The 27,501-nt window shown below is 38.1% G+C and overlaps 1 protein-coding gene across 6 annotated transcripts in view; it reads left to right on the top strand.

Annotated features, from left to right (window-relative positions):
- ENPP1 (ectonucleotide pyrophosphatase/phosphodiesterase 1) overlaps nucleotides 1-27,501 on the top strand; it is a 58,063-nt gene that overhangs the window by 7,567 nt on the left and 22,995 nt on the right. For 2 of the 6 annotated variants that reach the window (XM_010574684.1, XM_010574688.1), the window contains exons 2-11: nucleotides 9,174-9,246; nucleotides 10,902-11,018; nucleotides 13,262-13,387; nucleotides 13,555-13,615; nucleotides 18,621-18,718; nucleotides 22,277-22,356; nucleotides 23,758-23,877; nucleotides 24,963-25,072; nucleotides 26,304-26,369; nucleotides 26,682-26,754. In XM_010574684.1, coding sequence (XP_010572986.1) covers nucleotides 9,174-9,246; nucleotides 10,902-11,018; nucleotides 13,262-13,387; nucleotides 13,555-13,615; nucleotides 18,621-18,718; nucleotides 22,277-22,356; nucleotides 23,758-23,877; nucleotides 24,963-25,072; nucleotides 26,304-26,369; nucleotides 26,682-26,754 — 924 coding nt within the window. Of the gene's footprint in view, nucleotides 1-9,172; nucleotides 9,247-10,901; nucleotides 11,019-13,261; nucleotides 13,388-13,554; nucleotides 13,616-18,620; nucleotides 18,719-22,276; nucleotides 22,357-23,757; nucleotides 23,878-24,962; nucleotides 25,073-26,303; nucleotides 26,370-26,681; nucleotides 26,755-27,501 lie in introns of those variants that run through there. The other 4 variants (XM_010574685.1, XM_010574689.1, XM_010574687.1 and 1 more) reach the window with 4 other exon arrangements.

The following is a 27,501-nucleotide window of genomic DNA, read 5'->3' as shown; positions in this document are numbered from 1 at the left end:
CCCCCCCCCAAAAAAAAAAAATCCATCCATACAAAAATCTTCACCAAGGGAGAGTAGGGACTGCCTTTGTTTATAATTGTACTCGCAACTCATTTTAAATTTTATTGCCAAACTAGGTTGACTTTGGGTATGTCTGTGCCACAGTCAAAGGTGTGATTGTGACTTTGCTAAGCATACTTCAGCTTACTTTGAGCTGGGTAGTTTAGGTACTGCTTTCAGCATAGACAAAACTGTGGTGTTTAGGATAGGCTGCAAGATACTTTCTTATGTAGCTGAGCTGGAGGATTTAAGCCATCTGGGAGGCTTTGGTCACCCCTCAGAGTGCAGTGTGTGAATGCTTCTGGCTTCCTGGACTCCAGCCGGAGTGCAAGGCTTGGAACAGGCTGAAGGACACCCAGCTGTGTGACTTGCGTGCTTCTGTCAACACTGCTGGCTGGTTGCCTGTCTGGAAACATCCATGTTCTGCCTAGGAATTTGTGTAGACTATCTGCTGATGGATTAGGCTGCAGTGTGCTAGGATCAGCCATTTGGTCCAGTCAGGCAAAGCAAATGAGTGATTGGGGCCAGGATTAGTGTCATGTGTGTTCAGACTTCCTGCTTGAGCATTTGGAGCTCTGTCTCAACCCATACCTTAGGGTTTTCATTACCTTTCTTTAATTTTGCAGTAATAGTCTTTGTCTACCTGTCAGGCACCAGACAAGGGCAGGTCCTGCTGAAAGAAGGCAAAACTGTATCTAGGTGTGATGACAAGGCAGATGCAGGCAGTGGCCTCACTGAAAGGACAGTCTCACCATACCCGAGCAAGGTGAGCAAAGCAGGTTTGGGGATGCTAACCAGGGTCAGCGAGTAGTCTAGATTGCCAGATGAGTATATAGTGATGAGGCAGGTCCAAGGTGAAGGAAGGGAGGAAGTAAAGTCTGAGTTAGGGTCAGGGTTAATAGAGTGCTTGGCCAGGATGGACTTGACTGCAGCGTGCCTGTAACAGTTCACGCAGGGGACAGAGGCAAGAGCTGGCTAAAACAAGGTGAGGGGGTGACTCTGAGGCTTCTTCCAGCTTTTTGTTGAAGAGCTGTCCTCAAGGCTGGTTGAGGTTTCCCAAACAGTGCTCTCAACAGCTGAAATAGACTTTCTGTAAAGATAATTATTAAATTGAATTCAGAACAGTTTAGTTACTGTGCTAAAACTGTTCGATTTCAGGCAAGGCCAAAGATATAAAAATTATGCAAGGCTTCCTTCCAACTCTCCTGCTCTTTTCCTTGGCATTCTTTCACTAATATCAGTAGAACTACACAAGGAGACTATTGTTCTGATTTGACTTAACATGGAAGCTATGTTTCTGTTGCTTTCAGCTGAAAGGAGGAGCGGGGTAAATTAAAGGCTTTGAAAACATGAAAGGTATGAAAATTTTCTCACCTCAGAGCTTGTATTAGAAATTGATATGTTGGCAAACATTGCTGTGACCATATGCTATGGGTAGTGGATAAATACTTGTTTTAAAGAATGTTCTGTCTGACAGAATTTGGCAGTGTGCTACACTGCAGTAGTGTCCTATTTGAATGAAACAGTAGTGTATATATATGATTTTCAGAGAAGCTATTTTATAATGATCAGTATTGGAATGGTATTTTGAAAATAGGACAGGAAATATATTAAAGCAGTGTAAAAAAATATACTTTCTGCACTGAAAAGCAAAAAATACTTTTCTGCACAGGTGTTGCACAGGTCAGCTGTGTAAAGTTTTCTTTAAGGGTCCTTATAAGACAGCAGTGGATTTTATTGTAAGTGGGATGTGGTGGAGGGCAAAGGAAAGTAGTATAAGTAAGGACACTTGACATACAGGCTATTGTTTAACTGTTCACCACTGAATAAGTTGGCTAAAGAGAAAAGGGAAGTAATGAGAAAAGATGAAATATTTGCATTCCTGAAGAAACTCAGGTGAGTGTGAACCTTGTCCCAGTTCTGCTGTGTAATGGCATATAGGCAAATCAGCCTATATAAATGCCTTCCAATATGTGGTAGTATTTGGGTACAAGTCTGTATAAAAGTTTTGTTTGTTTGTTACTCATTGAATAATAAAAAGTATAATGTTGTTACAGCTGCTTGCACAGAAGTCAATAATCAAAACCAGCCATTTGTCTTCCATTGTGCTGTTTATCTCTGGCATGATCAAGTGGGTCAGTTCTTGAGTCCTTCTGACTGAAACACATTTCCGTGTTGTGAGGCATCAAAATTTGATAGTCTGCATTTTGTTTTTTGAGGGACTATATTCAAAGGGTGCAGAGGTAAAGAATGGCCTGTCAGCCCTGGCCTTTGTTTTGGGAAAATGGCCAAAGGATTCAGGGCTAAAGATGTGCCTGTGATAGATATCAGTGTGCTTAGTAAAGACCTGTAGTGAATAGCTTTGAAACTTTATTTGTGCCATCTTCTTCCTGTACTGATTTGGTGTCGCAATTTCTGATGCTCCTTACATTCTTACGGTGTTTTACAGGATTGCTTCACTTGCTCTTTAAGGTCGCTGTGTCTTCCTGCTCAGCCTAATGTTGCTGTCATGCTGGCAGTAGCAACAGCATCTGCCATGGAAAATTGGAGGTGAATATAGGTTTACTTGGTATATTTGGTGGTACTATCAGTACCCAGTAGCAGCAGTCCCCTTTTTTACACTGTTCCTGTTACAACTCTCATGATGGTACTACAAATTGGAACCGCTTTAGCTTTATTCTTGAAAAGGGATTTTTGGAATAGGAAAAGCATGAAGATGGCTCAAGGCCATGTTTTCTTCTCCAGTTTTGCTTTTATTCATGGGTCAAGTGCAGCTTGTTTGGACAACAGTTTTGAGTTGGCATAATACTGACAGCTTCTCTTTCAATGTAACCATGCATTCATATGTGCTTGCCACAAAAGCAGATGGTATGTGGTGGTCTTTGTTCTGTGTTCATAGTCTGCTGTGCTGAATAAAATAATTGTATCTGAAAGCATAATATCTACTTTTTTCTCATAAATCAAGATCAGTTTTCAGTCCTGTTTATCCTTAGGTTTTTACAAAAACCTACCTGCTGATTAAGTAGAGTCAGCAGCTGTCTGTTTTCTGGGAATTTAACCAGAAGTTATATTTCCTCTTCTTTTTGGCTAGTATATAGTTGCACTTTAGTTTCTCTCTGAATTCTCCCATGATGTAAAATGCATTGGGGGAAAAAAAAAACCCACCAAAAAACCCCCCCAAAACCAGCCAGGGGTAAAATGTCTGTGCTTTGATAACAGCTCATGTGTTTATACCTTCCAGGACAATGTGTACCTATACAGTTGGACAAGCAACAAATGAGAAAAATATTTTAGAACCTAGCTGACAGATGCTAACTCGGTTCTATATCTTTGTCTCTTTCTTGTTAAAAAACAGATGCTTGAATAGTTTTGGAAGGTATTTAGAGAGCTATGGTATGATATGTCTTCTGCTGATAATTCCCTGCTGAATGAACAGTTACTGTTCTTTGGTAAGCTCCATGAAGGCTTTTAATAATATCTTACAGTGGCTCGAGCTACCTTTAAAATATTCTTGTCCTTTGAATGACCTTATGTTGCAATAGTATGTAATAACAGTCTTCAGAACATTCAATAGAAACAGAGTAGACCACCTGTGTGCTGCTTTGAGAAGAAAAACAATAATCCCTATATGTTTTTAGAGTAAATCTTTTTAGCTCTGAAAAGGTTTTGGATGTAAGCTCCAGCTTTTCCATCCACTGACTTCAGGATAATTCAGTCACCTTCAGTGTTTCAGGACAACCAGGACCTGAGAGCCTCAGGGTCTCTCCTCCTGGGCTCTAGGTGTGGAATGTGGATCAACAAAAGCAAGTCTTTGAAGAGCTTAAAAATATTTACAAATGTGGAAAGAAGAGATGAGTGGTGCAAGGAGAAGGTGGTGCACTTGTTTCAGTGCTGATAACTTTTTTTTAAGGTGATTTGTTTAGATATGTAGCTGTGCTGGTATGAGTGAAGTATCTACCTCCTTTCAGTTCAGTAAACTTTATTAAGTATCCCCTGCTTTTGAATATAACTGAGCTGTTGAGGGATTATCTCTGTTTAAAAATAACTCTTACAAGCATGAGTAAGCGTTCCTGCCCCTGGCAAGTGTAGATAAGGGTTTTTTCTCTGTACAGTATGCTTTCTGCATTTTTAACAATGCCCTTTAAAGACAGACGGTGACTCTGTTCTTACTTGAAATTCGTTATTTATTACAGTGTTCTTTACTCTTTTGCAGATTAAATTCGTTCTCAAAAATATTTCAGTGTTAAGATCTGTGTTGTTAGTCGTCTATTCTAGGTGCACAAAACAGTGAAAAACATAGTATACCCTTCATGGTTTCCAGTGGTTTTGGAAAATTCCATGGGTTTTTGTAATACTGGCATTACAGACCCAGACTAGATGTTCTCCCTTCGTGGACAGACATGGCACAACTGTGAGAGTCAATCATGGAGATTAGAATGAAAAACCACTACTTTGCATTGCTTCTTTGTTAATTGTGTAGTTGTTAATGGATGTGCCTTAAACCTTAGAGTGACAAGTTTTGTTGGCCATGGAACACCAGGGATGAAACAAGGAAGATGGAAATCAACTGAGTACATGGTAGGCAAAGGGTGAGGAAGATCAACACAAAGAAACTTAATTCAGAATGATTATTCCTTAAAAGAGACACCAAGGCATTCTTTGCTGAAGAAAATGCAGAGTAGAAGAATAGAGGGGAAGCAGGGAAGATGGACAGAGCTAGGGAAGAGTGACGAGAAAGGGACAGTAGCATTGACTGTGTAAAGGAAGAGTAAAATACAATAGCAAAGGAAAGACGACAGTAGCTAAGGCTGGTGAGAGGTTTCTATGTATGTCACCAATACCTGTACAGTTGACCAGTCTCTTTGGGATCCAGTGCCTGCAGCCTGTGTGCATGCTGGCTCTGTGGCCCTTCCACCAGCTCTCCAAAATCACTGCTGAGAAATTCTCTTCAGCTGCAGTTCTAGAGATGAGTGATGGAAATGATTCTGCTCTCTAACCATGTTATCATATTTCCATCTGCCCAGCTCAAAATAAAAGGCTTTTCAAATGTTTTCAGGATTGCAGTTTTCCAGACACTCAACCACGTATTCCCAACTGCTATAATGTTTACAAAGCAAAGCTTTTATTGCTTCCGCCCACGTAAAGGAAGCAGTGATGGGACAGAGATTCATCCCTAGATGACAATGTTTTTTGATTCCAAAACAAACTTTAAAAAATATATTTTTAAAACAAAAAAGGATACTTTCTTCTCTGCAGTTTTTACTGTGTTGGTTTAAAAAACTTTTCTCAGATACTATATTAAAACCAAATCTGACATTTTGTCCTAGCAGTCTCTCAAGTTACCATAAAAAGTTCATGTGCTACTTTTGTGTATAACAAGGCCAGGTTCTTTAATTTTATTTGCCTTCCTACTAAATGTTGGGTTCCCATATTCTTTCTTAATTGCACCTTTTTCTCAGTTCTTGCTTTCTTTTTTGAGGGGAAGAATGTGGGGGAGAGAGAGAACAGGTAAGATTTTCTCCTTTTGTTTAAAAAGACAGACTAAACCTTGAAGGCATTAGGTGTTAGGTTGACAGTGTGGTAGTAGCTAGAGATTTGAGTCTGGTGCTTGCACCAGGACGCTGCAGGGTTCTAATGAGGTTCTTGATAGTAAACCTTAAACTACATGTGCAGCCACTTGTCTTTATATAGATTAAAAAAAAAAAAAAATCTTTACACAGCAGACTGCAGCATCCCAAACCTGAGCTACCTGTATGTAAAATAGTTCAGGTAATATTAGTAACCTACTGTTACAGCAAGGTCCCATACAGCAAGAAGCAAAGTAAATTAGTCCACATTTGGGCTGCAGCAGTGTGGTGACTTTCTGTAACTGGGTGACCTTTAAAGCTAGCTTGATTATTCCTTGTCATCTGTAGAGCTGATAATCTTAAAGCCTTTCCGCTAATTAGTCAGCTACTAGTGTAACATCTCTTGCTGTGCCTAGTCAGGACTACTGCTGCTGTTGGCCAGTATTAGTTGCTCCACATTGTTCCAGCTGAACATTTGTGCCATTTGTGTGGGTAATATCCACATGACTGAAGTCATTCAGGCTCAAGATAAAGCTTTGATTCAAAGCCTTAAACACTAAGCTGCAATTGCATGGTATAGTCCACTAGATAAGAGCTGGCTGTCCCAGAACATTGTCAAATGCTTTACCTCTAAGCTTACCATTTTTGTGAAGGTTCTTAAGTGTTAAAGAAAGAAAGAAAGAAAAAAAACGGGGGGGGGGGGATAGCTTTAGTATTTTGCACTAAAATATTTTTTAAGACTAAAATTTAAGCTAGTGGGACTAATGTTAAGAAAGCAAAGGCTTGAATGTAATGAGTCAATAGAATTTCCCAGATCTTCATTTATTACAGATGGGCATAGTACACCAGGTAAGGACCTGGACCATGTTTTCCTTGTGTACATACAAGACATTTGAGAGCAGAGCTGGTTTGTAGTAGAGACACAGAGAGCATTTGTAGTGTGCTGTGTTTTGTGATGCTATGAGGTTTCCAGAGTATTGCTTGCAGGAAACACAAGTTGTGTTATTGCATCAAGTAGCATTACCATTTTGTAGTATTTCCTACCCAAAAGAACATTCATATGCCTCAGTGAATATAATCCTTTCATGTTTTTGCTTGTTGGAATTAATTATGTTCATGGAAGTGTAAAACTGAAAATCTGGAATACAATACAAAAGTGATTTTGTAACATTCGGTGCCAAAATCTCAGGAACTATTTGTGAGAACTTTAGTGAAGATTTACCAGTTTTAGTTGGGAAGTACTATAACGCTATCACTTTGGAGTGGGTTTTATTTAGATTTAATTTTTACATTAATTTGGTGTCACAATTAAATTTGTGGTTTTTAAACATGCATTATCTACACTGAAGCTCCTTAAGGGAATATTAATAGTGCATTTAGTGGCACTGCAATGTGCTTTTGTTACAAGGATGCCTTAGGTGGCCTAAGTCCCATAGGTCATGTAGCTATTTGAAGATATGGGAATAAAGCTCTTGCAGACAGAGTAGGTGTGGGTTTTGTCTGTTTTAAAGCATGTTTGTGGTTACATGTCAGAGGACATTCTACTCTCTGATCTTAGCAGCAGGGCCTGGTGGGAGTAGAGAAGCAATATATTGCCACCCTGAAAAAAATTGTTCTCAAGTTGGCTTTTTAAAAACAAATTAATCGATCTGTAATTTCCAAATAATACGTAAGTTAAAGGGATAATAACAGGTTTTGCTCTCTCCACTGATTTTGCTGGGCTTTGACATCTTGCATCTCATGTGCTACCTACCTAGCTGTGCACGTGCTCTTATCTAGTTGGTATTTCATATGGAAGACTTCAAAGGTCCATAACAATTTACGTGGAAGATAATACTATTGATACTGATTTAACAGAAAATGTTATTGATACTGCACATGTTAGTATGCTGTTTAAAAAAAGAAAAGGCAAGTACAGAGCTCTGCAGTTGTAGTCATTCTTGACAGCTGGGTTAATGGAGACTTGCACCTCTCTGTCAGTGTAGTGTATCTGGGTGCATTGATAATACCGGATTTTTTTTTTCCTCATTCTCTTATTTTCTTTCTTTCCCTGGCAATTCAAAGATAGAGTTGAACTTTAAAAGTACTTATTTCTCTGTTAGACATTGTTGAATCATCTAAGATTCTAGACTTGCTTGGTTCAGAATTCTAGGCCAAAGTTTCATCAGTTCCAGTCTATAATTCCCTTTTTTCATGAATGCTGTGTGTGTAATATTTTTTATATTGATTAATATGGTTTATGATAATTTTCAGTTCAGAAATCCAGAATAATACCTGAATTTCAATGCTACGCATTCCAGAAATTGTGTTCTTACTGGCTTTACTAACTGCTTAGTGAACAAAATTGTATAGTGAACTGTATATTTGTTAAAAACAACACAAATAGTTTTTATTTACTCAAGTGCTCACAGACTTCAAAAAAGTAAGCTTGAGAAATATTAGGTGCATTTTAAAATGGGGTGAATTTTTGCCACATCACAACATGATTCAGGCATCACACTCAAAGACTGACTCAGCAGCTTTTGCTGATTGGGGAGGAGGAAAAAAGGCAGAGACTTTGTGTGGGCATGTACGTAAAGTTATCGAAGTATTGCTTGAAAGCAATTTTTCCTCAGAAAACGATGACCATAAAGGTGATGTACATTCTCTCCTACCCATACTTCCTCAAATACTTCTGAATAAGAAAGTCTGCATTATTACAGTGCTATCTCTTTCAGGACTTTTGGCAAACTACCTTATTACATTCTACACTTGAATAGCATAGCCATCATAAGTGCCTTGTTGGCTTTCCTGGACTCTTTAATTACTCTATATGCATTGATAATATATACACTTTTCCTTAAGAGTTTATGGACCAAATCCAGTACTTCATGAGATTAAAAGGAATCTTTCCCTGTATTTGAGTAGGCATTAGGTCTTGCCCTAAAATGCTGGGCAAGGACAATAAGGTGCTTCTTTGATAACTTTAATGCATTCAGAATCCAAAATAAACATGGCCATAGTTTCTGGTCAGTGTAAGACACTGTGGTCAGTCTAGCGTGACATCCCACAGTTGCTTACCATGGTATGGACCAACATCTAGTATGAACTGGATACTAGGAAGTGGGAAAAGGTTTTCCTGCCTAAGAAAATTATAGGTATCACTTAAGAGCCATGCCTTCTGTTTGTAGTCTGTGGTCAATGGCAAAACTTTGTTTCGTCTTAGAACAAACTAGGAGAAAGGAAGAAGTGGAGCAAAGAGTTTTCTATAAAATTGATATATGAGTAACCATAAACAATTTATTTGTTTGTGAGAAACAACTATATCATCACGTCTACATTAAATTACTTGATAAGAAATGAAATACACAGGCCTAGTCTTGAGAATATTCATGTTCATGCAGCAATAATTAATTGCAAACAACATAACTACTTGTGTGAGTGAAAACTGTGAAAGCAGTGAAATCAGCCTCCTAATCTGCATGTTTATCAATTTCAGTACAATTGTATAACAGTATAGAGAAAATAAGGGCTTTCAAACCATCAGTGGTCATTTAAGATTACTTTCTTTTCCTTCCTGTCCCACAGGTGCTCTGTGTCTGCATGTTAACAACAATCCTAGGATGTATATTTGGCCTGAAGCCTAGCTGTTCAAAAGATGGTAACTAATATGCCTTTTATTTAGTAATATTTCTAAGGAATTCCTTTTTGGTTTTTTTTTTTTCTTTTTTGTAAATTGATTTTGATATTATCAGAATACCACCCTTTCTTGCTGTAGGAAGAGGATTGGATGCATTGCTTGAAGCAGTTTCAGTTAGAGGGGAATGAAAATACTGGGAAATAAGTCAGGTGTACTCAGTATTTGTGTGTACTCACTTGAGAGGTAAACTGATCCTGGCACTCAGTGTCTGGTCTGGCAGCTTCCATATATCCCAACTGTCACTGTGGTGATGTCACACGGCTGGCTTTTCTCAGTTCACTATAAAAAAAACCCCAACAATTTCTATTTCATGTTGTCCTGGAACATTTGTTTTTCATCTTTTCCAGTCAATTATGGGCAAAAAAAAAGTTATTTTTTTACTGGTTAGAATTGTAGCCTGAAAATGTTCCTTGTGGAATTCCTCAGGCTGTTTTCTGTCCTGAAAAATATGTGGTTTTTTTCAATGATGAACTTTCTTCAGGTAGAAGGTTATGAAAGATATTTTAAGAAATCAAGCTTCACTTTGGGAGCAACTATTTAGAATAATTTCAAAGTTGCTCTGTTTAACAAACAGGCCTACAATGATTTTTAACTAAAATTCAGATTATTAATTTCCCAGTAGAATCTGTTTAGGTTTTTTCTCATTTTATTACAGCTTTGCAATATTGGCTCATTATTATCTCATTTTCCTAATATCACACACATCAAGATTCTTGATAAGAGGAGCCAAATGATGAAGGATTTACCTCACTCCCTTCTGGTGATTGCACAAGATGAAACAGACTGACCAACTACTTATGTGTTGTTACAGCTTCATGTCACCAGTTTCATGTTTTTTTTCCCCCAGGCAGCTCCAGTCTAGTGGAAGAATGCTGTGCCTTTTTTTTAACATTAAAACTGAACAAAAATTAAGCCAGTGAGCAGTACACTCAAGTTTGTATCTCCTGTGTCTGGTTTGGAACAGCCATTCCTGTGTCTTGAGATAGTACCTTAACCATGGTACAGCAGAATGCTGGACTGAGGCTTCTTCAGTTCCACTGATTTGTATGAAGACAGTCACTCAAACAGGGCATGAACATGGGAGAGTTGCCAGCATAGCTAATGCAGTCTAGATTCTAATTAATGTTTAATTATTTATAGAAAGTGGAACATTGTCAGATGTGAAGATGAAGATTAGTGTTCTCTGCAAGTGTTTCACTGTTTAGGGCACCCTTATTGAAAACCTAGGTTCAGATTTCCTCTGACAGAGATCTTCCATATTCTAAATGACTGTACTCATATCTTCTGGTGATACAGAAAGGCAAGGACAGTCACAACTAGAATTGTAGTCTTTTGTTTCACTTATTTCTGCCAATAATGAAAGACTCTGTCCTGCTAAAACAGAACAGAACTCTTTGCTGAATACGATGAAAAAATATTTTTGCTCAATAAGAGAAAATAAACATTTAGTTGGATCAAGACTTTCCTTTTCCTTTGGCTGTCACTGGTTTTGCAGCCGTCCTGAAAGTTGTGGAATGACCAGCTCTGTCGTTCCACATACTGACCTTATTCATTTCTGTTGCATGTTGACTGATTTGGGCTCAGCCACTGACATCTAACACTATCCAATATTACAGTGAAAACCTGCAAAGGTCGTTGCTTTGAAAGGACCTTTGGAAGCTGCCGTTGTGATAAAGATTGTGTCAAGCTTGGAAACTGCTGCTTAGATTACCAGGAAACATGTATACAACCAGGTAAGGATGGAAAAAAGCTGTGGGGCAAACTCTTCTGTTCTGTGACGTGGGACAGCTCAGCATGTGTGAGTACTGTTGTGGTCAGCTGGCTGTAACCCCTGACTTTTCAGCTAGGCTGTGAGCGCAAAGGAGTGCTGCTGAGCAACAGGGTGGTTCTGATGCCAGTGGTCTCCCCCGTTTTGTGCTCCCTCCGTTGCAACCATGGGTGGAGTTGCAGTGATGATGGTGGTACTGGGGACTCATGCGGAAACATCAGGGCTCTGGTGCAGCTGTTGCACACAAAGCAAGCTTGTATTTCACCCAGCTGGACTACGTAAGAGCTGACATAGCTGGTAGGCTGGCTTTCCCATAGCTCCTCTGGGGAGAGAGGCTGTGAGGGACTGTGCTGCTGCCCTGCCCCTTGGGAAAGAGGAGGAACAACTGCAACTCAGTCTCAGCCAGCCTTTTGTGCTTTGTCTGGGGGTGAGAGAACAGTGATCTGCATTGTCCCTGGCATCAGGGACAACTCCTACATTCTCAGACAAACCAGGAATAGGAGTGCATTCTGCATACTGTATCTCTCTGTCATCACCAGTGTGAAAAAGTAGGACAGAGCAACTCTGAAAGCTGCTGTCTCTCCTTACCCACCTACTCGGGCCCTCTGCCTTGTTACTCCCCAGCTTGAGTGTGAAGCAAAGGTCATGTGCTGGCCTTTGGGACAAGGCAGGATGACAAAACAGATTGTGCTGGTGGAGAATTATTATGAAGTGAGAAGCAGGTCTCGTGATTTGCCGGAAAGCAAAGGTCAGATAGGCAAAAGTGTGAAAAGTACCGTGGAGAAATTTTACAGGGAAATATGTTAGTGCAGGTAGTGACATTAAGGACAGAACTTGACTGTTTTCTCTAAATTAGTTTTGCCTTAATGCTTCATATGCAGCATTCTTTTCAGTTAACTGTTTTTCGTCTCACTCCTCTTCATGTGTATCTGTAAAGTTTATCAATGTAGTGTCACACTGAAATTAAAAATTCTAATGTTGACTTTTAAAACCAAATTATTAGACTGAGCTTAGGTCCCTGCTTCAACTGACTGTTATTGAAAGATCCTCTAAATTCCATAAACAAAGAGATTTATGCAATAGTTGCATGGGATTTACCCTCCACTTCGTTTCATTACACCACTCTGCCTCAGTTTAAGGAATACTTTAAAAACAAACTGGAGAGTCTGTCTTAGCACTAAGAATGGGAATTCATTGCTTGGTGTTATTTTTTTTTTTTAATTAATTAGCCTTAACATCAGTGGAGAATCAAATTCTAATTTCTAAATAGTATCATGTAACTAGAACCATAATAGATTCTTCTATCTCTCTCAGAAGTAAAGATCTACTGACATTGGTAGAGTTACTGAAGTTCAGTATTCCTGAAAGTGACATTATCTCCTGAGAATGCTTTTAGGGATTTATAATTGCTAGTCATGTATGAGGATGGCTGACTGTCCTCTAATCAAACATTTAGATTTGGCTTCCATGTCTCTGAGACCTTCCCTTAAGTATTCACTCAGTTGGTAAACTCATTCACATTTATCCTCATTGACCTCAAAGGATCTACTTGTGTAGATCATCATCAGATGATCGCAAAATGATCATCTTCAAATGATACAATGTATTGGAATATTCCATTCAGAAAATCAATATGATTCAGGGGAAAAAAATCTCTTCCTAAAATCAGCAATGAAGCTGAAGTCAGTAGGTCTTCCTGTGAGCATAGTCTCAAATAGTGGCAGAGTGATACCTATGCCTCAGAGGTGCTGAAAGATGCTGGAGTGCCTGATGGTGACTGGTAAAATCCACTGTGACTTCAATGCAAATCAGAGTAAGTTACTGCTGCTCAGTGTTTTCTAGGCATTCCAAGGTCAGACTCAAATCTGGAGTTTTTCTTTATAGTATGTGGGTTTAATCTGGTAAATGCATAAATTACCATATTTAAGGAGGTCTAAGGAGGTCTGTAAAAAGGATTCTTTCTGATCTGTGATATTTACAATAATATGCTGCAAAATTGTATTCAGATGGCTACGCACTTGGATTATTTAGCCATGGGTGTTTCTATTTTCCAAAGTGCCAAAGCTTGCAATATTATACATGCATGAAATACGTCAGGACTGTTTTTCAGTGAGTACACATTTGAGACAGAAAAAGATTCAGTTTATTAATTCTACACTTACACCGGTATTAATCATTGTGCTGTCCTTCTCTCTCATCTGTTTTTAGCCCACATATGGACCTGTAATAAATTCAGGTGTGGAGAGAAGAGGCGACCAGAATATCATTGTTCCTGTTCAGATGACTGTGTGGAAAATAAGGATTGCTGTGTCAATTATCATGCTGTTTGTAAAGGTAAATATCCTAAACAAGTTCCTACAGTCTCTTATATGTACCCATATTTGTATGAAAGGAGCAAGAACATAATATAACTTCGAAAGCATCCAGTAAAATGAAAAAACTTGCATTTAGCAATAAGAATGTACTGTCTTAAAAAATAAATTGCACTCATTTGTTTTAAGGAGAGGCAAGCTGGGTTGAAGAGGAGTGTGAGGACATTACTGAACGCCAGTGTCCAAAAGGGTGAGGATACTGTATATTTGCATAGCTCTACTCTTTGCTTACATTTCATCTTTGAGATTATTTTCCCTACTGTGCTTTCCTGGGACCTGCTTGCCTTTCTTATCCACAGTAAGAGCAGCTGCCAGACAGAGAAGGACACCTGGTCGGCCAGCATTTGGTAGCACTTACTAACAGATCAGGTTGCTCTATCCCAGTAGCACTCATGTATCCCAGCACTTGCTTGACTTGCAAGACATGCCTATTCCTGAACCCTGCTGCCTCTCACAGATGTGTGTGCTCTGGGCAGCTCTGTCTTGTGCCAGCCTCATTGTCCTACATGTGCTCTAATACCTGCTGTCCCAAATATTTTGGGACCCATCCAGCAATCTCAGGCTCCTAAGACTGCCTCCTTCCCTGGTCACTTCTAAAGACCTTTCCATTTCCTTGCCTGTTCCAGCCCCAGACCTGCAAAATGTGGGCAGATCACTGTCCCAGTTTCACCAGCAGTGGGACAGCGTTATTTGCAAACTGTCTGAACTACTGTCTTTAAAAGGTGTAGAATGGCATGGGATCCTTGTATCCTCTGGCTCAGCCCTACAGTGGGCCTGCTTCTGCAAGTTATGTGTACATTGTGTGAGGAATGACTCATGTAGTTTATGGCATCAGCACTCAGGCTCAAGCAGTACAGCAAAGCTCCCAGCCAGGAAAAAACCCTGTATTTCTTATACTGTTTTTGCTGTGGGATCTTCAAATTAACTTTAAAGCTAAAGTTGACTGCAAACTATGATTGTATGTATAAGTTCTTAATAGAAGTGACTTGAACATTCTTGACTGAACAGTGTTCAACTGGAAAATAGTTTGTAGATATGTTGTGGGGATGAGTTGAATTGATTTATGTTCTTGTCTGAAAAGTGTCAAAAAGTCAAAACTATTTTCATCTTGATGATTTTGAAATTATGGTGTGCTGGGGATATTTCTAATAAAGTAAAAACATTTGACTTTGTTCTTATGTCATTACTTTTTTTGACTTATGTTAAGATACTTAAATCGTGCTATATTTATTCATTGGAGTTATAATACTGTCAAACAAAATACATCTCCTTTTCAGAATATTTTTATACCAAACAAGTACTTTTCATTCAGAGCAGTAACAAATCCTGACACTTCAGAACCTTCATCAAGACAGAAATTGGAACTTCTGTCCAGCTTGGAGTCCAGGTCCCTGATAAGCCCCCACGTAGGAGGGTGGTAGCCAGGTCGTTCTGGAAGCTTTTGTCATTAACTCCTGTTCTGAGGTCAGGGGCCATTCAGGACTGTGTAATGGGAACTGACTCTAGGATGCTGATTTCCCTAATGCAAAATTAGGAAGTGTTACCCCCACGGGGTGGATAAACAAGCAAGACCCTTGTGCAGCTCCACAGTCAAAGTTAATGGTGTAAATGCCATAGGGTAACTCCTGTTAATTGACAAACAAAAACCCCTAAAAAGAAGTTATTTCTGTTCAGCACATGAAATGGATACATAGTTACTCTACTAAAATTGTCTTAATCCTAGCAAAACCAGAAATGTTGCAATAAAACCCAGGCCAGGAAAGGGTGATGTGGGGTCAAAGTTGAATCGAACAGTGTTGACTGAAGGCTCATCTTGGACTATTAGCGCACAAACCACTCCCAAAACTAACAACTCTGTAAACAATCCACTTCTTCCTGTGGTGAGGTAGGCAGGAGTGCAGGTGACTAGCTCAGTGCTCATTTTGAGGCCTCAGGATATCAATTCTGATTCTGTGTGTATTAATACAGCATGTTTTGTGGGTTCAGATTGCTGGTTTTATTCTGTTTTGGTTTTAGTTGGGTTTGCTCTTGTGGTGCAGAATAGACAAGACAATGCAGTGTTCAATGAGGTGTTTGATCTGAGAAATCCCACTAATTTCAGTGAGACTGATCAAGTTGTTAAAATTAAGTACTCACCTAAGTCTTTCCAAGACTAGGTTCTATATTATTTAACTGGATTATAAAGTTAATGGGCTATAAGACTTGAGGAGAGATCTAGACCTTCTCACTGTTCTAGGAGTAAAATAAAACTCTGAGAATTCAAACCTACTTAAGCAGTTTATCCTAGTGCTTAACTAGATGGTCTTCCTGATGTCTTAGTATCTTTTGCTGTACTTCAAGCCTAGTACTATTTGTTCTATCTTCATTGAGCTGGAAGAGCAGCTGATTACTTTCCTCTTTGCAGATCTCTCCTGTATATTTGAAATTTGCTATTATGCCTCCTGTTGAGGCTTTATGTACATTTAGCAGAAAAGAGAGCTTTACTTCCTGTGCTTTATGCTGTATATAGGCACTAGTGGGGGGATAGGAAGTTTTCTGTGTAGTATGTTTAGCTTTTAAAGAGGATTTTTTTCTTTTTTCCTTTTCTTTCTTTCTTCTATTTTTTTCCTTTAATTGTGGTCTAACTTGCCTGCGGTGAGGCAGGTCAGGTTGACAGTATGGTCTGCAGTTCTGGGCTCTTCATCATCCAGACTAATGAACCTGCTAGACCACAGCAAGCCTGTGTTGCCTGCATTATGTTTCCATAGAAGCCAGTTTATAGGAGGAGATAATTGCCACTGCATTTCCTTCAGTTTGGAGTCAGGATGTGACTGTGGTGTACATGTTTATCTAAGACCAGTGAAGCACCCTTGTCATACTGTTTGGACACAGCCAGCATGAATCACTGGCAGGGCCAAAACTTGAGCACACCAGGCTTGCTTGCTCATGGTAGCACATTTTTGAAGTAGCAAGTGTAAGCTGGGCTACTGACAAGAAAAAGTCATGGAAATCGCTGATATATCTCAGAACCGAGCTCAGGTCAGTCTGTCTAGGGATTTTACTGGAGCTGCTCCAAAGAGAGTGCAGTTAATGTGGTCTGTCATGCTTTGCTTCCCTGAGCACAGGGCTCATCACTAACTGTATGAGTTTCAGCATGTGTAGAATATACAAGAAGCAAAATGGCCAATCTCCCTAGTTGTGGCAATGGTCTATTTTGCCAAGTTTAATTTTACATGTGCGAGAGGGTCAGTAGCTGCGTTTGCAGACAACTAAAACATGTACTTAACAGTTGGTTTGCTTGTAACTGCCAAACCAGAAACGGTTGTGTAAAGTCCCTTTCTAAGGAGTTGTTTTAAATTTGGTTTGGGTTTTTTTGGTGGTTTGTTGTTGGGTTTTTTTTGGTTGTTTTTTTTTTTTTTTAGTTAAACTTGTTGTTAAGTAATATTGACCAGTCTTTGCATCAAAGTTCATATTTTATTGCAGGAAACTTTGCAGTGGAAATTGTTAGACCTCTGCATTGGAGGGAATCAATTTATTGGGGTGGGCAGCGGAGAAGGTATTTGAAGAAGTTGTAGAGATCAGAATCTGTGGTGCAAAAAATACTTGTAATATGGGCAGAAGTAGTACATGAAGTTTCCCTACTCTGTTCTGCCAAAGAACTTTAGTCTTGTTCTGAAGATCATTGATTTCTTGTTCCCAGCTAATTGCCCTAAGATTTTCAAAATATGGTATTAAATATACCATATAAATAAAAACCGGGCTACAAACACACATCTTACAAATACATCTTAATGTTTCATTTTGTCTGGGCTGTAGGGTAGGCTATGTAATGGTTCTGACTAGTGAAATCCTTTTGGCTGAACTGTTGTCCAAATTGTTGATTAAAATTTTTTTAGGATAGACATGTTTTGACTGTCTGACTAATCTTCAGTTTAATATAGTCACTTTTGTTTGACTGAAATAAGGCTTATAAATGTTTCACTTGTAAATGACTGTTTGGATCTTTCTGTGGGGTGCCTCACTAAAGAAATTGTAAACACTTTATAAATAATATTTGTCTTCTATCCTCACTGTTTTATTTTGGGAAACTAAAATGCAACAAAGTTTTTAAAAAAAACATTTTCATTTTACAATTTGTAAACAAAAAGGAAAAATGAGCTTGCAATTGGCATGTAAAAAATACTCAATTCTTCTATGCAAATCTGTATTTTCAGTGGTCGTTGCTGCACTGCAGTGATTTTTTGCAGTCTCACATGTCTTCATATCTATAGGTCAAACATGGGATATTTTTTCTTCAAGGAAGAAGTTACTGATGACTATTCCCATTGTGATGCAGTATTTTAAGCTTACAGTTGGAGAGAAATTGTTTGAACAGGGCTGAAGCTGGGAGCAACTCAAGGCTGGAAAACAGAGGTCCTGTGGAGATTGGAAGACGAGAATTTATTTTTGCTAGTTCCGGTGAAATCAGTTTCTGAATTTATTTGTCAAGTTCCAGGCAAAAATACTGTTACAGTCTTCCAGTCATAGGGCCACATTTTTCAGTTCAGAGATTGGTAGTACTTCTGGTACAGTAACCAACTTGTTCTTTGTTACGTGATCTTGATAAGATGAAAGGAAATATGTGTGTTATAGTTGCTGATTTAACATATCCGGTACATTAGACTTTCTTAGGGTTTTGTGCACTGTATATGTAAAAAGATAAGTTCCTTTCTTTCAGATAGATTACATGTTGCTCAGAAGCACAGTGAATAAATAAAAGCCATGGCTTCACATTGCTTTTTCTCTTTCCCTTCTCTTACACTCGGGGAGGGAGGTGGGGTCAGAGGGGCTGAGTGTTGCTCCAGTGGGACTGATTTCAAGATAAGGAGTACCAAAGCCACCAGACGGATTACATGAGCATCCTGTCTTGTTCTTTATTTTATGGGTGTTTGTGAAATCAGGCCTTGTCATGATTTCCCTGTGCTTGCCCTACTGCGACCCTCAGCCTCTTCGGGCAGGGTTGCTATGCCAGCCTACAACCAGAGGGACCGGGTGGCTGGCTGCTCAGGGCTGCAGCAGCCTGTGAACCTTCCTGCTTAGGAAGACTTACTTCCATGGCCTGGTTTATAGTCCCGTAATGAACATCCTCATGATTTAGGGGAAACTTTCTTGAAATAAGCGATAGGAAATTATTTCTCAGAGTCTGTCTTTTAATACTTAAATTTCTGTTTGTTCAGATTTACCAAGTCTCCAGTGTTACTATTTTCATTGGATGGCTTCAGAGCAGAATATTTGCAGACGTGGGGTGGACTTCTACCTGTTATTAGCAAGTTACGTGAGTAGTTTCTTTGTCTAAGCAGTATCATGATGTCTTACCTGAAAAATCCATAGATGCAGCTATGCTTACTCTTTAAAATCCTCACTCTTCTTTGGAAATGGAAGTTGTTGCTCTAAACAACTGCGTACAGAGAACTTGAGGTGTGGGAGGGTGGAAAGGCAAAGAGAGGGAGGGCATAAGGAAAGGGCTCTTTGGATTTTCAGTGAAACCTTAAAAATTAAGTAGTCCTTCCTATATTTAGGAGGTGGATGCTTTTTTGCTGTGAGATTACTTTATTTCTTCAGAATAGAAGTAGACCCACTTTTTGCTCTATATTGCATATTGTCTCATATTTAGGTGGAATGGCTTTAGAAAATGGAAAGCGAGGTAGAAAGCATTTGATTAGATTTGAAAAAGAAGATAGAGAAGGAAGAGATTAGGAACAGATGATACAGAACGGCTGGTAGAAATGTGCTGAATCTGAGAAAACTTTGATTTAACAAACATTTTCAGAAGAAATGAGAACCTCATAAGTACATATTTTTACCCTAGCTTTTGTACTGTCTTAACTTTGTAGTGTCTACGTAACTTTAGTTACTTTTCCTGTCTCTATTTTGGCTGTGGTCTGTAAAGAACTGATGGCATTTCTTGTCTGAAAAATATGCCAATTTTCTTGTCATTCATAAACTGCTACCTGGGGTGGCTGGTCTCAGTTTGACTAAAAATAAATCAGTAAAAATAACATGCTTTTTTTTGTACAGTGGTTGTTACAACTTGATCTGTTCCAGAGGATAACAATTCACAGATGTATTTGAGGTTTTAGCTTTTTTCATTTTGTTCCATGTTAAATAAAATGAGATGTTTGAAACAATTTTATTAGATGCAGTTATAAAAAATTTCAACTGAAGAAGACTTCTTGGGCATTGTGAGGAGAGGCTGGCTATTACAGGTAGTTATACCTGTGGCTGAGATACAAAATAACAGTGCCACAAAGTATCTGTAGGACTTCTCTTGCTGACTCCTATAATAAACTTGTATTTCTCTTTCCACTGAACCCATGATAAATTCTGACCACTAAGAAATACAAATATCTTAGTATCTTCATCATAGTCACTTCACTTCTCCAGAACCATGGAGTTTTTGGTGGTCAAAACTTTTTTTTTTTTTTTTAAAGGATTCTAAACCCATAATGTCTAATATACATGTTTTAGACACAGCAAAATAAGGAACAGTCTGGGGAAAAAATATTATTTCTGCATTATGTCTGCAGTTCTACGTTACTATGGAGTGTTTTTTTTGTAATCTGATACAAGACTTTTAGATATGATATACTACAGGATCTTCAGCTTTCTCTTGTTACAAAACCTTGCTTTCCAGGCTTTTTTCCCCTCATAGTAAAATGGTGGGTGAAAAGCTCAGATAAGGCAAATTTTCTTCAGTAAGAGAAAAATAGTCTCATGAATGGAAATTGGTGTCACTGCGATGTATATCGCATGGCACCTGAGGGCCTATAGCTTCAAATCTCCATGTTCTTCATGTCCCACGTGTATAGGCCCTGAAAATGGTGGAAGCAGTCATAGTGTAAAGATAAACATTTATACGAGTATGTAAATACTGCTACAGTATTTTACTGTGCAGGAAAGGGTAATGAAATCTAGTACTTTGTGGTAGATAAATAACAAAAATGGATAAATTGCTTGAATATTGCTGAAAAATTGTATTGAATTCTTTTGAAGTTCATAGTTATTAATTTACAGGACTAGTAAATGTTCAAAAAGAGACACAGTTTGAATGACAGCATTTACAAAGCAGTGAACAGTTATTGGCTTTAAGTAACTTATCGGACTTCCCAGTTCTTCTATTAATTAGAACAATGTTAAAGGCCTGGATTTTCCTCTTTAAAACACTTGTCATCAAGTGCAGCATTCTGTTAGATAAAAATATTCCCATTATCTAGCCCTGTTAATTTAACCATGCCTACAGTGAAATTCTGATGTCTCCTTGGAGAAATCAGTTAGAAGAGATGCCTGTAAGACAATATCATAATTTCAATTTTAGCAAGTTTTATTATATACTCATTCTCTCTGCTACCTGCCTAAAGGTGGGCAATTCAGCATGGAGCTGAAGGTTTTCAGTGAATCCAAACATAGCCATAACGTGTGTATATGGGGCTCAGAGAAGACATTTTCCCATACTTTTATGCTGTGATATTATAATTTTTAAAGAAATCTTCCTTCTGTCTTAAATTGTCTTTAAGGCAACAAGTCAGAAAGAAGAAAGGTAACTCTTATGTGAAGTCCCAGCAAAACCCCCTAGGATTTTGGACAAAAGTTTTTAAGTGCATTTTAATCTTACTTTAAAAACAAAACAAAACCCCCCTCCCACCTCCCCATCCACCCCCACAAAAACCCCTATGATTTCAGAAAACAGCCTCAACAACAGATTTGGAAATGGTTGAAACGTGTTGAGTGTGTTGCAGTAGCAAAAATGGTACAAGTGATGATTTGTTACTACAGAACACAGATGTGGGAGGGACTGTCTATGTAACTTGAGAAGATTTAACTTTCTGGGTTGGCTTCTTTTTATCTTGATTAACTTAAATTGATTATTTCAATTGAGATCTAATCCAAAGCCCTAATCCAATGAGTTCAAAATGCCTTGATGCAACACTTTTTATGTTATCAAACCTTTTATTTCTTTTTCATTTATATTATAAAAATAATGACACAGAGGGCCAGTGGTGGCCTTTCTATAGGGTCATTATTTTTGGCTCTTTAGCATCAGTTAAAGTGGTTTTGGTAATCACATAGTATTTTTGAAATTGGTAAAGGCTTGCTTTTTTTTTTTTTTTTTTTTTTTTTTTTTTTTTGTTAAATTAGGGCCTTTACATTTGCCTGTGAAAATTTAGGCACCTAGCTCCAGTAAGGTCTGCTTAAGTGTTTTGGCCTGGCTAATGACTCTTCGTACTAGCAAACACTGTGCGCTAATCTCCTTAGAAACATATGATTTTTATATTAAGATAAAGGAAACTTTGAGATTCATCTTGGAATAAGAGCTTATTTTTATTAAAAACAATCAAACAAAAACCCACAAACAAAAAGGAGACTGCAAAATAAATAGGGATTTGACAGGTGACTGAGAGCGCCAGGGCACCACTGTGCCAGTGGCCAGTTCATCTCTGGGAGTGCCCAGGGTGAAGTAGCCAGTTGTTGTCAAGCAGCAGACTTCACTTACTGCATACCAGGACAACTTTGGAGGGTGTGATTTCTTTGATTATTCATTCTTATCTGTGCATGGTTTTCATAAGGACTGTAGGTTTTGCTCATGACCACTGAAGTCAGTCGTTAGGAATATATAAAATTTGTATTAATAGCCATTTAGTCAGCTTGTAAATGAATGTGGGAAGAAAAATGAAGTATTAACTCCAGAATTTTGAAGAATGAAAACTTTCTGGGAATATTTTTTGTCTTTTTCTTTTCTTTTTCTTTTTTTAAAAAGGTTTATGTCTTCATGACAGCAACTTGCAAGGGTTTTTATTTCTGTAATTTTGCTGATTTTCTTTCTTCCTCCCTTTAGAGAAATGTGGAACATACACCTCCAGTATGAGACCAGTGTATCCTTCAAAAACCTTTCCCAATCATTACTCCATTGTCACAGTAAGAATTCCTGTATATTATGTTTCTGCTACTGAAGAGGCTGTTTGTTATCAAGTTGTCTCCAAGGGAATAGTATATTTCTTTAATGGATTATTAAAATAATAAGATTTCCCTTCAGAACATGAAAATGTATATATTATACTCTTTATCTAATTTAGATTAACAGTCATTATGTAACACTGCAGCTAAATGGTCAGATTTCATCTTATTAAGTAATCCAATCCTCCTAAAACTAGCTGCAAGAATTCCTGTATAGGTGGAAGGCCACATCACTTTACAACTCCTCATTTGTGTAAATATTTCCACTAAATTGCAGCTTGCTCTCTTCTGGAGTAAGAGCAGCCTTAATTCCTTTAAACTGCCAGCCTTGTTCACTTCTTTAAGGTAGCTTGGCATGATGCAAAGAAGAGTATGAAATGAAAGAAAAGATTTGAACCTTGCATTGATGTTGACTCTGATGGATTGTACCCAAACCTGGATAGGAGTGTCACAAAGCTGATCTTGTAAATTTACCACCTCTTGTGTATAGGAGGAAAAAGAAAAATGGAGGTTTTCAACACCGAATGCAGAGTTGGAATCCAGTAGATCCTTCTTAGTTTCATCACACCAGACGTAAAATTCAGTCAGATACTTGAGGATCTGTACCTTCTTTCTTACCTTCCCAGTTTGTCAGGACTTTTGGGGAGGAGTGCAGGTTCAGGAATGAGATGTTTATTTGTGTAATCCTCACAAATATCCATAGTTGAATATGCAGCTAAGAGGCATGGCATTGATCATGCCCTGCAGCCATGTGAAAGTGTCCCTAAATACAATATAGGCCTTTGTCTCAGCTCCCTATTGTTGTCAAAAGTAGCAAGTGTGGTGTTTATTAGGGTCCTAGCGGTGGTGGTGGTGTTATATCCTTTAATGTAAAAAGGAGCTAGTCTGCTTGAAGGTAGAGCACAAAATCTGTTAAAACTACCTAACAGCTGTTGCCTCTGAGAACTTCTTTCTCTGCTCATGTAATGGTTATCCCCAGCTAGAGCTTTTACCTGCTGATGTGCAATTCTCCTTTGAAATCCCCGGGTTTTGGTCATGTGATGGAGGTCCAGCATAGGTAATTGCTTTGTCATTGGTACTAAAGATACAACAAATGCGTGAACTGAGACGGTGTCTTTCAGTTTGATCCCAGAGCAAGTTGCTTGCCTATTTTTCTTAATCTCACTGAGAAGCAAGAATTGGAAGATAGGGCTTGGTAGCAATGGTAGGTGATGCTGTTAAATTTGGGTCTTGAGGTACTGGTGGAGTAGAAGTCTCATATAGATGATTCACTGGACGTATTTGTCTAATGGACATCTCTTTGTGTAGCTGGAAGGTTCTTTTTCTTTATAACATTGTGACAAGGTATACTCTCAATTACAGGGGCTGTATCCTGAATCTCATGGTATAATTGATAACAAGATGTATGACCCCAGAACAAATGCATCCTTCACGCTTAAAAGTGAAGAGAAGTTTAATCCACAGTGGTACCAAGGACAGCCTGTAAGTATTAATACACTGCTGAGAATGTACATCAGCCTGTTATGTTACTTAATATCACTTGGATGCACAGCGATGCTAAAAGAGTACAGAGGGTACTTCTAAGTCAGCCAAGAAGCATGACTCAGTATGATTAGGAATTACCATACTAGAGCTGCAAAACGACAAATGAAACAAAGTGTAACGGATTTTGTTGAACTTAAATGGAATTTTCTTTAAGGAGAAAACCAGCTTACAATGACTAATAGGGATACCAGATTTCGTTCTATTTTTAATATGTTGGGCTTGCAGTTAACTTCGCTGAGTAAATTAACAGACCAGTTAGTTTTAGTAATAAGCAGTAGTAAAGGTTTACACTCTGCCCAAATTACTACTATGTCTAAAGATGTGGTTTTAGAAGAAGAAGTCTCAGTTCAATCATACAGCTATGGCAAATCTGCTGAGACTGCCGTCAAAATGAAGTGGTATGGGAAAGTTTGGGTGAGTGCTAGCTTGAAGAATAGCGAGGGAACAGATGCAACTATTTAGTAATGTGGGGAGGACCGGAATTTTTTTTTTTTTCCTTAGGAAAGAACACAGAAGCATAGACTTTGCAGGCCAGTGAGAAGAAAGTGGTGTAAAAGTCAGGCAGAAGGCAGACAAATCTGCAAATCATTAGATCAGCAGCAAAATCAGAAGAGTTGCTCCCATATTTCAAAGTATGTGGAGCGTAGGTCCTTGGAACTTTCCCATCTCTTCTTGCTTCACTATTCTTGAGACATTTCCCCTTCCTGGTGTTCAGCTGTGGTTCTACTGTTGCATTACTGCTCCCTCCATGGGAGCTAATGGTTCCTACTTCTGTCCTGGCTCCCCCCAGTGTAGCAGCAGAAAGGATGTGAGTGTTTGCCACAAGGAATCAGGCTGCAAGGTATATCTGAACTGCCCATAGTGATGACATGCAAGATTGACTGTCTGGAGTGCTCCACTTAGTTACACTTTTAGTTTTTTGATCTTGCTGAAAAGGTGCAGAGCTGGTAGGGGCAGTAGTGGATCAGGCAGTTAGTTAATTCAGTGACCCACACTAATAATGATGATTTGTTCTCCTGCAGATTTGGCTAACGGCTATGTACCAAGGTCTAAAAGCAGGTACGTTCTTTTGGCCTGGGTCAGACGTAGCTGTTAATGGAACCTTTCCAAACCTGTATGAAAAATACAATAGGTATGTAAACTCCTGTGTCTTGGATGAATATTTTACTTTAACTGTTGCAATGGGACAGACACCAGAGAAAGCATAACTTTTTTATTCCTGCTGTTCTAAATAGTTGTACACAATGTGGAAAAAAAGATAGGATCCAGTTAACTTTGTTTCCGTATATTGTAGATTCTTTATCTAATCATTTTGCCATTCCTCAGCAAATGTTTTAAAGATGTGGAAAAATGAGCTTGAAGAGCAGCCAGCTTTGAAGCTTTAGTGCTTTTCTGTTTCTATTTATAAAAATCTTTTATGGGTGTGTTTAGAGTCATTCAATCCAAACCTCTCATACAGTTGAATATATCAGGTCATGATGTGATATTGTCCATGAAAACTAAAGTTTTACTGTTGACTGTGGTAAATTGTTCTAATAAAAAATTATTTTCATTGCAAATTTTGAAAATATTTCACATTAAGGCAGTCATATTTTAGTCAGTGATTGCTCTTCACTGCAATTAAACATTTTCTGCCTAATGAAAATTCTACATAAATCTGTTTATTACCATTTATTTAATAATCTCAAATCTTGCCCAAGAAATGAGGCTTTTCATTTCTATGTTCCTAGGATCATTTTCTCTTACTACACCCTTCATATAGCTTGGAAATTCTGGTTCTTGACTTACTACCTACATTTTGTTTTTCCTCTAGGAACTTGTACATTGTTACATGAACTTGTGTTAAGTAGCTGAAGTACTAAGTTTTTGGGTACCTCATGTTGTTACAGGTCAACATGCTTATTGTTGGTCTACTTCAGTAATTGATATAGAGCATCTTCTTTCTGACATAGTATGAGAGCTTGTATTCAAACAGGTTAAACGTTTAAAAAAAAAACCCTAAACACCCCCAAACTGAAACTTTTTCAAAACATAATACAGGAATGAAAACCTAGACATGATTTTGTACCTTGAAGCCAATTATTCTCTTTATAATGAACATAAGCAATACTGGGAGCTTTATCCTGATCACATTGCAATCAATGGGGACAATATTCAAGGGAGCTGTAGATCAGGCCATTAACTCCTGTTGAGTCACAGGCAATTAACATTGATAAACTCACATCCTGCTAAATAGCTGTTAACAGCATCCAGTTGAATTCAATTTTCTCTGCTAAAGTACATTGATTTTTGTAATGTATGACTAAAATTTTTTTAGCTCTTGGAAATACACGGTTGGCTGATCTTGTGTTGTTCTGATACAGCTCAATCCCCTTTGAAGAAAGAGTGATAACTGTTCTTCGCTGGCTGCAGCTACCTGAAGATGAAAGGTAGGTATACATTTGCAAGTATAAGTTCCTGTTCAAGTGGTATTGCAATGAATTACTTTGTAAATATGATTTCTGTTTTAAACAATAACTTATGCATTATTCTAACAATGTTAAAATATTATTTAATGCAAGCCTGTTTCTATGACTGAAACCTTTTTTATTAAGTTACATTAAAGGGAAATAGAGAAATGTATCCTTCCTCTAAATGAGAGCATTGTTTCCAATATTTGATATCCATTGTTGAAATATAATCTCTTCAAACTGTCTCAACGTGTATGTAAAATATTACATTTTTGGTACTGTTTGATATAGACCACACTTTTACACTCTGTATTTAGAAGAACCAGATTCCTCAGGCCATAAGTTTGGACCAGTAAGCAGCGGAGTAAGTAGTTTTGTAGCTTGTTAATTTTTTAAATTTTTTTTTTAATTTGAAGCTTTGCTCCGGCTCTATAATAAACTTCAGTAATTCATGTTAGATTAACCAAGACCATGTTCAGTATGCTTATTAGGAAAAACAAAATAAATCTGTGAATAGACAGCCCATCTATAATTAACATTGATACAAAGCATGTAATAAACAGCCTATTTAGTAAGACTAATTTTTATTTTCTTTATTTCAATAACTTTTAAATTGCCAAAGCATGCTTGGGTATGTCTTGTATGCTGCTTTATCTGCTCCTACTAATTCATTATGTTGATTTGGGGGGGGGGGGCGAGGTTAGACAGAAAGTTTATATACTTTCAATTTAGCAAGAACCAACATTTTTATAGCAATGGTCCCAAGTTTTGGTGATTAAGTAATCATGTTATAATTGTCATTCATTTTCTCCCAGTCTCTGTGCAAAGGTTAGATGAATATTGGTCTTATCTCCCTGCAGTTAGATTTTTATGCCTTCTCAGAAAGAGGGTGATAAAAGGGGCATTCACCCCATCACAGTCTGTGTTGTACCTATTGTATAAATAGGAAGTCTTTGGGACTGTGACTATTTTCAAAAAAAGAAGTCTGAAAAATAGCTTTACATTTTAACAAACTCAAGTGAAAAATGCAAAGGAAAAAGCTCTTGGAAATTCAGGAACACTGTAAAAACTCTCCTGTCTTGAATGGTTAGGAAGTTTGGGCATCTTAACT

Source organism: Haliaeetus leucocephalus, unplaced genomic scaffold, assembly GCF_000737465.1.
Source record: "Haliaeetus leucocephalus isolate CR32 unplaced genomic scaffold, Haliaeetus_leucocephalus-4.0 Scaffold450, whole genome shotgun sequence".
In the NCBI taxonomy this organism is placed as follows: domain Eukaryota; kingdom Metazoa; phylum Chordata; class Aves; order Accipitriformes; family Accipitridae; genus Haliaeetus; species Haliaeetus leucocephalus.
The sequence above is the reverse complement of the archived record's forward strand: the minus strand, read 5'-3'. Positions and strand labels throughout refer to the sequence as shown.